General features: G+C 49.3%; 2 protein-coding genes across 2 annotated transcripts in view; both read right to left on the bottom strand.

Moving 5' to 3' along the window:
- colgalt1b (collagen beta(1-O)galactosyltransferase 1b) overlaps positions 1-4,578 on the bottom strand; it is a 16,327-nt gene extending 11,749 nt beyond the window's left edge. Inside the window, 1 exon segment of the mRNA XM_041235822.1 lies at positions 4,028-4,578. Within this exon segment, the coding sequence (XP_041091756.1) occupies positions 4,028-4,239 (212 nt within the window). The 5' untranslated portion in view covers positions 4,240-4,578.
- Positions 4,579-7,568: 2,990 nt separating this feature from the next.
- LOC121304603 lies at positions 7,569-11,208 on the bottom strand. Its single transcript, XM_041235827.1, has 6 exons — positions 11,080-11,208; positions 10,596-10,742; positions 10,095-10,211; positions 9,762-9,869; positions 9,357-9,468; positions 7,569-9,129 (listed from the first exon to the last, which is right to left on the bottom strand). Exons 4-6 carry the CDS (start codon positions 9,807-9,809, stop codon positions 8,537-8,539), a joined length of 753 nt encoding a protein of 250 aa, XP_041091761.1. The 5' UTR covers positions 9,810-9,869; positions 10,095-10,211; positions 10,596-10,742; positions 11,080-11,208; the 3' UTR covers positions 7,569-8,536.
- Between the last annotated feature and the right edge of the window lie 6 nt (positions 11,209-11,214).

Raw genomic sequence — 11,214 nt, forward strand, 5'->3', positions numbered from 1 at the left:
ACACAACAGTGAAGCGCTGTCTGTGTGAGGAGCAACACATTCACAATGCTCCAGACACAACAGTGAAGCGCTGTCTGTGTGAGGAGCAACACATTCACAATGCTCCAGACACAACAGTGAAGCGCTGTCTGTGTGAGGAGCAACACATTCACAATGCTCCAGACACAACAGTGAAGCGCTGTCCGTGTGAGGAGCAACACATTCACAATGCTCCAGACACAACAGTGAAGCGCTGTCTGTGTGAGGAGCAACACATTCACAATGCTCGGTCACTGCAACACTGAAGCAGTGAGCTGCACAGCTCAGTGTACTGTGTGCCTGCTGGAACCAGTGAGCCACACAGCTCAGCGCTGAAACCAGTGAGCCACACAGCTCAGCACTCAGCCACACAGCTGCTGAAACCAGTGAGCCACACAGCTCAGCTGAAACCTGAGCCACACAGCTCAGCGCTGAAACCAGTGAGCCACACAGCTCAGCACTGAAACCAGTGAGCCACACAGCTCAGCGCTGAAAGAATCCAGTGAGCCACACAGCTCAGCACTGAAACCAGTGAGCCACACAGCTCAGCACTGAAACCAGTGAGCAGCTGAAACCAGTGAGCCACACAGCTCAGCACTGAAACCAGTGAGCCACACACAGCTGAAACCAGTGAGCACTGCTGAAACCAGTGAGCCACACAGCTCAGCACTGAAACCAGTGAGCCACACAGCTCAGCTCAGTGAGCCACACAGCTCAGCACTGAAACCTGAGCCACACAGCTCAGCACTGGAACCAGTGAGCCACACAGCTCAGCACTGAAACCAGTGAGCCACACAGCTCAGCGCTGGAACCAGTGAGCCACACAGCTCAGCGCTGAAACCAGTGAGCCACACAGCTCAGCACTGAAACCAGTGAGCCACACAGCTCAGCACTGCTGAGCCACACAGCTCAGCACTGGAACCAGTGAGCCACACAGCTCAGCTGAAACCAGTGAGCCACACAGCTCAGCACTGGAACCAGTGAGCCACACAGCTCAGCACTGGAACCAGTGAGCCACACAGCTCAGCACTGGAACCAGTGAGCCACACAGCTCAGCTGAAACCAGTGAGCACAGCTCAGCACTGAAACCAGTGAGCCACACAGCTCAGCACTGAAACCAGTGAGCCACACAGCTCAGCACTGAAACCAGTGAGCCACACAGCTCAGCACTGAAACCAGTGAGCCACACAGCTCAGCACTGAAACCAGTGAGCCACACAGCTCAGCAGCTGGAACCAGTGAGCCACACAGCTCAGCACTGAACCAGTGAGCCACACAGCTCAGCACTGAAACCAGTGAGCCACACAGCTCTGGAACCAGTGAGCCACACAGCTCAGCAAACCAGTGAGCCACACAGCTCAGCACTGAAACCAGTGAGCCACACAGCTCAGCACTGAAACCAGTGAGCCACACAGCTCAGCACTGAAACCAGTGAGCCACACAGCTCAGCACTGAAACCAGTGAGCCACACAGCTCAGCACTGAAACCAGTGAGCCACACAGCTCAGCACTGAAACCAGTGAGCCACACAGCTCAGCACTGAAACCAGTGAGCCACACAGCTCAGCACTGAAACCAGTGAGCCACACAGCTCAGCACTGAAACCAGTGAGCCACACAGCTCAGCGCTGAAACCAGTGAGCCACACAGCTCAGCTGAAACCAGTGAGCCACACACCAGTGAGCCACACAGCTCAGCGCTGAAACCAGTGAGCCACACAGCTCAGCACTGAAACCAGTGAGCCACACAGCTCAGCACTGAAACCAGTGAGCCACACAGCTCAGCACTGAAACCAGTGAGCCACACAGCTCAGCGCTGAAACCAGTGAGCCACACAGCTCAGCACTGAAACCAGTGAGCCACACAGCTCAGCACTGAAACCAGTGAGCCACACAGCTCAGCGCTGAAACCAGTGAGCCACACAGCTCAGCCACACAGCTCAGCGCTGAAACCAGTGAGCCACACAGCTCAGCGCTGAAACCAGTGAGCCACACAGCTCAGCGCTGAAACCAGTGAGCCACACAGCTCAGCTGAAACCAGTGAGCCACACAGCTCAGCGCTGAAACCAGTGAGCCACACAGCTCAGCGCTGAAACCAGTGAGCCACACAGCTCAGCGCTGAAACCAGTGAGCCACACAGCTCAGCGCTGAAACCAGTGAGCCACACAGCTCAGCGCTGAAACCAGTGAGCCACACAGCTCAGCGCTGAAACCAGTGAGCCACACAGCTCAGCGCTGAAACCAGTGAGCCACACAGCTCAGCGCTGAAACCAGTGAGCCACACAGCTCAGCGCTGAAACCAGTGAGCCACACAGCTCAGCGCTGAAACCAGTGAGCCACACAGCTCAGCGCTGAAACCAGTGAGCCACACAGCTCAGCGCTGAAACCAGTGAGCCACACAGCTCAGCGCTGAAACCAGTGAGCCACACAGCTCAGCGCTGAAACCAGTGAGCCACACAGCTCAGCGCTGAAACCAGTGAGCCACACAGCTCAGCGCTGGAACCAGTGAGCCACACAGCTCAGCGCTGAACAGGACTGACCCGCAGGACTGACCCGCAGGACTGACCCGCACTGAGGCGAAGCTTTAAATGACAAACTGATGAGCTATTGCATCACCCACTTATCCGTGGGTATCCCGGGGTACCCCGAAAAATGCATGGTTGAAGCAATCCAGGAGGGGACTCCCAGGTACTGCAAAAACCAAGCAGACAAACGTTTCAGCTTATGCCTTCATCAGTGTGAAAAAAACTAGTCAAATAATCTACAAAGTTTCAGCCAAATGTCCGAAGCAGTTCAAAAGCTCCTCGTGTGAAAATAACTAGAGCCTTTGTGTACCCTGCTAGTGCTGGGAGGAAAGAGCTCTGTCGGGCTGCCTCAGGGTACACACATGGTTCATTCATGACCGGGCTTGAAACCAAACTCGGCTGTGCCACTCACTGCACTGCCAGAGAAAAGAAGTCAGACAGTCTCCTTTAACGAGGCTGTATAGAAATCAATACTGGCTGATCACAGTGCACTGCGTTGGTTTTTTAGATATAGTTTAACTGTGTAATATATATATATATATATATATATATATATATATATATATATATATATATATATATACACACACACACACACACACATACATACACACACGTCATTGTTTCCACTGTACAATTGATTTCTCTGCAGTGCGACCGCAGCGTGTGAAACAGCCAGCTGTTCCAGTAAGTGATTCCTCAGCAGCCAGTTAAACCAATTCAAAATCTGTTCAGCATTGCCAACAACCGGGAATGCGAAAACAACGCCTTGCAAAGAAATAACACGTGGGACCCGACCTGACATCATCACAGCCCTGCTTCAGCACATACACAACGCAGAATGAAATACGAACGCAAAAGCGAGGTCGAGTTAAGAGTGTGTGTGTGTGTGTGTGTGTGTGTACCGCGCACTCCAAATACGAGCGGAGTCTGCACGATAACATACTGTACTGTACAAAACAACAAAGAGTTAACTCGTATTTAAAAGCACAATAGCTCGCAGCGCGGAGCGGTATTTATAGTGCGACTAGACCGCTATGAAACGCGTCTCCAGGGCTGCATGCAATTCCAGTCTTAATATCCACCCCGCGCTGCATGTCACATTACTGCATTTCCTTCTGCTGACGGGTTTGATAAGCAACACTGGGCTCTGCAGGAGGCTACAACTGTATACCGTTTTGTTATTTTCTAACTTTATTTACAAATAGTTGGTTAGTGCACTTGTAAATTAAATAATACACAAATTATTAAATTGCAAAGTTTGTGTGTGGTTTTTAAATTATTAAATTGCAAAGTTTGTGTGTGGTTTTTAAATTATTAAATTGCAAAGTTTGTGTATGGTTTTTAAATTATTAAATTGCAAAGTGTGTGTGTGTGTGTGTTTTTAAATGATTGTTATTATTTTGTTTTACTTTTTAAATCCTGCAGAATTGTGTTGTAAGAAGCCATGGCTAGTTGTTTTACTTTATCATGCAGTAAAACGAATCTTACCAGAGCGCGATGCGGTCCTTCGGAAAACTGAGGTTCTCGATGCTACTCAACACGTAAGGGAGCGAGTGAGCCGAGTTGCGGCAGAGGAGAGCAAGCATAGTCCGGGGAGCGAGCAGCGGCGACTCGGGACTCCAGCGCTCCTCCGGGAAGTATCCACGGGCCGGCCCGGGCTTTAGTAGCATAGAGAGCAGGCAGAGAAGCAGCCGGGACATCGCTATCGGTGACTGGGGCAATGCCAGCAGGGGCACACAAATCAAACTCGGGAAAGAAGTCTGTCGATTTGCAGCCCGCTGGTTCAACGAGGCGCAATCATTAGCACCGCCGACAGAAAATGAGCATTAAAGGGCACGTTCGGATGAGTAAATCAGGCGTGTGGACGTGGGGATCGCCGACAGAAATCCAGGCTGGTTTTTAAAGGGTATAATTATTGAAGCAGAGGGAACCGCGCACATTTCCTGCTAGCGATCAGTTAAAGGGGCATGAAGCTACCGCGAAATTAAATTGTAGACCATTTCTGCATCATTATCTGCTCTGTGCTTTGAGAAGGAGCGGGTTCATTATCTGCTCTGTGCTTTGAGAAGGGGCTGGTTCATTATCTGCTCTGTGCTTTGAGAAGGGGCTGGTTCATTATCTGCTCTGTGCTTTGAGAAGGGGCTGGTTCATTATCTGCTCTGTGCTTTGAGAAGGGGCTGGTTCATTATCTGCTCTGTGCTTTGAGAAGGGGGCTGGTTCATTATCTGCTCTGTGCTTTGAGAAGGGGCTGGTTCATTATCTGCTCTGTGCTTTGAGAAGGGGCTGGTTCATTATCTGCTCTGTGCTTTGAGAAGGGGCTGGTTCATTATCTGCTCTGTGCTTTGAGAAGGGGCTGGTTCATTATCTGCTCTGTGCTTTGAGAAGGGGCTGGTTCATTATCTGCTCTGTGCTTTGAGAAGGGGCTGGTTCATTATCTGCTCTGTGCTTTGAGAAGGGGCTGGTTCATTATCTGCTCTGTGCTTTGAGAAGGGGCTGGTTCATTATCTGCTCTGTGCTTTGAGAAGGGGCTGGTTCATTATCTGCTCTGTGCTTTGAGAAGGGGCTGGTTCATTATCTGCTCTGTGCTTTGAGAAGGGGCTGGTTCATTATCTGCTCTGTGCTTTGAGAAGGGGCTGGTTCATTATCTGCTCTGTGCTTTGAGAAGGGGCTGGTTCATTATCTGCTCTGTGCTTTGAGAAGGGGGCTGGTTCATTATCTGCTCTGTGCTTTGAGAAGGGGCTGGTTCATTATCTGCTCTGTGCTTTGAGAAGGGGCTGGTTCATTATCTGCTCTGTGCTTTGAGAAGGGGCTGGTTCATTATCTGCTCTGTGCTTTGAGAAGGGGCTGGTTCATTATCTGCTCTGTGCTTTGAGAAGGGGCTGGTTCATTATCTGCTCTGTGCTTTGAGAAGGGGCTGGTTCATTATCTGCTCTGTGCTTTGAGAAGGGGGCTGGTTCATTATCTGCTCTGTGCTTTGAGAAGGGGCTGGTTCATTATCTGCTCTGTGCTTTGAGAAGGGGCTGGTTCATTATCTGCTCTGTGCTTTGAGAAGGGGCTGGTTCATTATCTGCTCTGTGCTTTGAGAAGGGGCTGGTTCATTATCTGCTCTGTGCTTTGAGAAGGGGCTGGTTCATTATCTGCTCTGTGCTTTGAGAAGGGGCTGGTTCATTATCTGCTCTGTGCTTTGAGAAGGGGCTGGTTCATTATCTGCTCTGTGCTTTGAGAAGGGGCTGGTTCATTATCTGCTCTGTGCTTTGAGAAGGGGCTGGTTCATTATCTGCTCTGTGCTTTGAGAAGGGGCTGGTTCATTATCTGCTCTGTGCTTTGAGAAGGGGCTGGTTCATTATCTGCTCTGTGCTTTGAGAAGGGGGCTGGTTCATTATCTGCTCTGTGCTTTGAGAACTGGTTCATTATCTGCTCTGTGCTTTGAGAAGGGGCTGGTTCATTATCTGCTCTGTGCTTTGAGAAGGGGCTGGTTCATTATCTGCTTTGTGCTTTGAGAAGGGGCTGGTTCATTATGGCTTGGCTTTGAGAAGGGGCTGGTTCATTAGAAGTGCTTTGAGAGGGGCCTGGTTCATTATCACAGAGTGGTGCTTTGAAAGGGACTGGTTCATTATAGAGCTCTGTGCTTTGAGAGAGAGAAGGTTCGATATTAAAGTGAAATACAATTCCTGCCCCTTACCCAAGTAAATCGACGGTGTGCGCATCGTAAACTCTTCGCGCCCAACCGCGAGGAATAGTCCGTGAGACATCGAAAACTCTTCCCGCCTGGACCAATGTAGACTGCGAGACCGAAGCGCTCCCGGACCAAGTAAGTAGACCTAGACACGATAACACTCTATACCCCCTACTAAGTAATAACGCAGTGGACTTCAAAAAGAGATCTGATAGAAAGGGGGATGAGAGGGAGGTGGATAGGGATGTAGGGTGACAGGAAGGTGAAGGTGGGATAAAAACGCAAAGGTACAGTAAGACAGAAGGACAGGACAAAAAGGCTCCCATTTTAAAGGACTCCAAAAATCTTCATACAAATGTACAATGCTGTGCATTCTCCCATGACTACAAACCTCTCAGTGCCAGTATATGTGTAACACACTAACTGAGTAGACCAGCACTGCATTGGAGAGGTTTGTTTTAGTGTTAGTGTTCTCCCAGCTGTCCTGGGTGTGGTCCATAGAACAGATGCTTTGAGAAGGGGCTGGTTCATTATCTGCTCTGTGCTTTGAGAAGGGGCTGGTTCATTATCTGCTCTGTGCTTTGAGAAGGGGCTGGTTCATTATCTGCTCTGTGCTTTGAGAAGGGGCTGGTTCATTATCTGCTCTGTGCTTTGAGATATATATGGTATATTATATATCTGTGCTTTGAGAAGGGGGGGGGTTCAAAATCCTTCCCTGCTAAAAACCTTGTGAGAATGCACATTTGGGTGTTATGTGCTTTATTACACTGTGCTGTGCTTTTACCTGGGGGATCCCAAAGCAGTACACTTTTTAAAACTAATGAATTAGTGAATCCCCTTTAAGGAATGTGGCAGAATGTCAGTTGGGTTGGAACAGGAAGTGGGAGGCAGGAGAAGTAATGAGGCCCCGCCCACACCACAGAGTGGAGAAATTAAAGGGACACTCAGAGTAGAGGGGGGGAGGTGGAGAGAGAGAAGGGCGATATTAAAGTGAAATACAGTAGACTTCAAAAAGAGATCTGATAGAAAGGGGGATGTTTATGAATATAGTATTTATTAAAAGTGAGCGCTGTTTCAGTAGAATCCTGTATATGTTGGGTATATATAAGGGAGAATATATAACCCGTGAGAGCCACACACATATAAACAGGTGACACACACACACACATACACACACACACACACATATATATATATATATATATATATATATATATGGTCCAGTTAACAGGAAGCACAGCAGTCCAGCCGTGTGACTGAACTGGAAAAATCCCCTGATCGTCTGAGGCACGTGTCCTGCATGAAGCTCTGAGCTGTTCATTAGCGTGCAATCAGAGAGCGTCGACACCAATGAAAAGGGAAGTGGGTTTATTTGAAAGCAGCTGATTTATACGGGCGCTGACCCCAGCGCTTCAGAGCGGAGCCACACTTGACCCACAGCACAGAGGCACTGCCTGTCCGCATTGCCCATTGGAGAGCATTTGAGAAGGCAGGCTGTGATACCCCACGTCCTCTTCTTTATCTTTCAGTCCATTTAAGAACGCTGTACAGTTGAAAGGTCACAACATCACATCAGACAAAGAAGCAACAAATAAATCAAATAAAAGATTGCTTCACCACACAAGCCTGCAAGCAAGACATCAGCCAGCTAGTAGATAGAACACGGTAAGAACCGTTAGAACAACAGAATTCATCAGCCATTCCGAATGACTGCAGATTCCAGTTCCAACAGACAGGGCTGACGTGACATCATCCACAGTGTCTTTGAAACTGGAACTGCCATCTAGCACAGAGCTATGAATAGTGACTGGGAGTGAATGAAGGGTTTGAGGCTCTGTAAGATATTGGCACTGATCTGATGTATCTCTCTGACGTTCCCTCCCCTGCACAGATTGTGAGTGTGTGTGTGTTTGTGATAGTGTGTGTGTGTGTGTGTGTGCGTAAACCCGTTTTAGACTTTCTGTCCTGTCCCACACACCCCCATATCCAAAACTGCCTGCTCCCTCCTTCTCAGTTCCCTTTGGTCGTGTCTCCACAATAGTTTCCCCAGAGTTCTCCGCTGTTTCAATTGCCAGTCCATTATCCAACTGGTTATCCAGCTCCGCTTGGCCACCCTTGTCCTGCTTTCCACAAACAACATGTTCACGTGACTTGGGATCCAGAGATGGACCTCCACCTCAGTTTTCCAAATCAAAGCCATGGTTCATCAATTCAGGTGATCGATCAGCTCTGATTTCCATAGGAAGCTAGTGCACCTTTTCAACCCTCCCCAAAGACTCCTCGTCCTCAAGACACAAGCTGGGTCCAAGTTTGAAGGCATCTCAACTAGGTTCCTGACCCTTTAACCTGCTCTCCTCAACATTCTGATATTCCCCTCCATCTTCCTCCATTGTTTCAGATGGCCCTCCTTCCTCAGCAAAACAGCGACCCTCTTTGATGGTGAGTTCTGGTGTGTCAGTGTGGTTGCCACCAGGAGCCTGCTGCTGTTTATAAAAAAGCTCTCTTGATTCTGCGGTGCTGGTGGACTCCAAGCACTGCACACCTACATGGAGTCTGGTGGTCTGGCCTTCGATGTGTGAGGGGCTTTCTGTTGCATTGTTCTGGACTAACTTCAAAAACACACGTGCATTTTCACTTTCTGGATCTGAGATGAGTCGATCTAGTCTTTGTTGGCTCATCGGTCTTTCTGTCTTCAAGACTGATTCGTGTTCATGCGTCGATCCGGTGCAGTTTTTTTGGGAAGCCTCCTCAGCTTGATCACAGCTCTCTTGCTCTGCTGGATCCTCCCCCAGGGTTTTGGGTATGTTGTCATATGACCCAGTACTGGAGTCTGAAAGGTGATTGGACGATCCTTTCCAGGCAGTGGTCAGCTGGTTGTCCAATTGGTCGGTGCTGTCAGGTATACAGGTCAGAACTGCCAATCAGAAAAGGGCACAGTCAGTAAAGCTACAATCTCACTGGCTGACTCAAAAGGGTTTCTATAACTTTTATCCAAACAGAATTTTAAGTGGTTGTAGCTACCAATATAATTCTATAAATGATGTGTTTCGACCAAACTTGAAAAGCACTTTTTTAAGGTCAAATAAATGCATTAATTCTGCACCTCCTGAGACCTTCCTTATTAGACAGCGAGCGCCTTGCCTTCATTGATCTCTTTCATTAGAGCCTGCAGCACGATGTCTTCATAGATATTCTCAATGTGAATCACTGTGCTGTAATCTGCAAACACCATCTCTTCATACTGCGCCAGCCCCTGCCCGCCAAGCAAACACACTGATTAAGAACAGGGAGTATTCAAAGAGCTATAGAACAGATTGTAGTGTTAATAACAAAACCACTGCAGCACTGCCCTCCCTCCTCTCTTCTAGCTCCTCTCCTCTCCGCCTCCCCTCTCCACCTCTCCTCTCATCTTCTCTCCCCTCCTCCCCTCTCCCCTCCTCCCCCTCTACCCTCTACCCTCTCCTCTCCCTCTCCCCTCTCTCTCCCCTCTCCCCTCTCTCCCCTCTCCCCTCTCCCCTCTCCCCTCTCCCCTCTCCCTTTTCTCACCAGTTTGCAGCTGGGCTCCAGTTCTCTCAATAGGACCGGCTGAGCCATCAGAACCAGGGCTTCCCGGAACAGCCGGGTCTCAGCCACCCTGCAGTCATGATCCAGCTTCTGAGAACACAGACCCACAAACAAACCAGGCAGTCAACAAAGCCTTTCTTCTTTCGTGAAGTTCAATGCACAATAACGTGCAACTATGGGATGGGATATATAACAGTTATCCAAACGTTTACCTATGACCAACAGAATGTAACGTTTATCCCATTTAAATGCAATTGCATCAGCAGCTATGCTGGGAGAGAAGCCGTGTGTAACTGAAACCGAAAAGGACACTACCTTTATCACTCTGCCCTGGACCCTGTGCAGTGTGTGAGAGAGCTGGGAGGGGCTCCGGGACTCACTCAGCTGCTGACAGAGAAGCTTTCTGAACGTATAGACTGCACTGTCCAGGAGCTGGAGAGAGGAGAGGAAGAGAAGAGGGAGAGGAGAAGGAGAGGAAGAGGAAGAGAAGAGGGAGAGGAGAAGGAGAGGAAAAGGAGAGGAGAGGGAGAGAGGAGGAGAAGGAGAGGGAGAGAGGAGAGGGAGAGAAGGAAAAGGAGAGGACGAGGGAGAGAGCGAGACTAGCAATCAGTGTCATCAAGTATTTCAAGATCCACAGTTACAATAAGTTTGATAAACAAGAAAAAAGGGTGTCAACCAAAAAAAAAAAAGATATCTGTTCTATTACTCTTGAAACATACTCTATAACATTTAACATGTGGGGTGCAGGGTGGAACAGTGTTCTCCAGTGTGGTCATTGATCAGCCCCCCCATCCAGCCCCCCAGCGTGTCCCGTACCTGCTGCAGCGTGTTCTGGGCCTGCAGGGTGATCAGCGGCACCCCCTGGACCCCCAGCCATTCCTGTAGGACCCCCAGCCTCTCTGCAAGGACTTCCAGCAGCTCAAAGCTCTGTCCACTGCTGAGCTGAGACAGGGGGGCGGCCAGCTGGACAGACAAGACATCCAGCCAGTTAAAGAGAACACAGAGCCGGTCTCACAGGACAAACACACGAGAGGCAGAGCGCTGGAGTGGGGGCAGCGCTGCTGTAGCGGCTTCCTGTTAAGTGCAGGACTCATTTTAAAACCCTGCTTACTGCTTAGAAACAGGAACTGCTGTCACCATCGTATAGTATAGTATAGTATAGTATAGTATAGTATAGTACAGTATAGTAAAATTGGCTTTATTTCATGTTATGTTTTAGTTCAAATGGATACCAGTGATGCCATCTACAATATATTATCCCTCTCAGGCTCTCCTGGGGTAATAAAATCGAAATCCCCACCTCCTGCGCCGATTGGCCACAGCGCCCAGTTCTGATGATGTCATCGCAGGTGTCGGTGAACAGCTGTCTGATGGCGGTGAATCCGGATCTCAGGGGCGGGGCTAGTTTCTGAAGGACCAATAGGAGCGAAGGGGA

The sequence above is a fragment of the Polyodon spathula genome, chromosome 38 (assembly GCF_017654505.1).
Source record: "Polyodon spathula isolate WHYD16114869_AA chromosome 38, ASM1765450v1, whole genome shotgun sequence".
Classification (NCBI taxonomy): Eukaryota; Metazoa; Chordata; class Actinopteri; order Acipenseriformes; family Polyodontidae; genus Polyodon; species Polyodon spathula.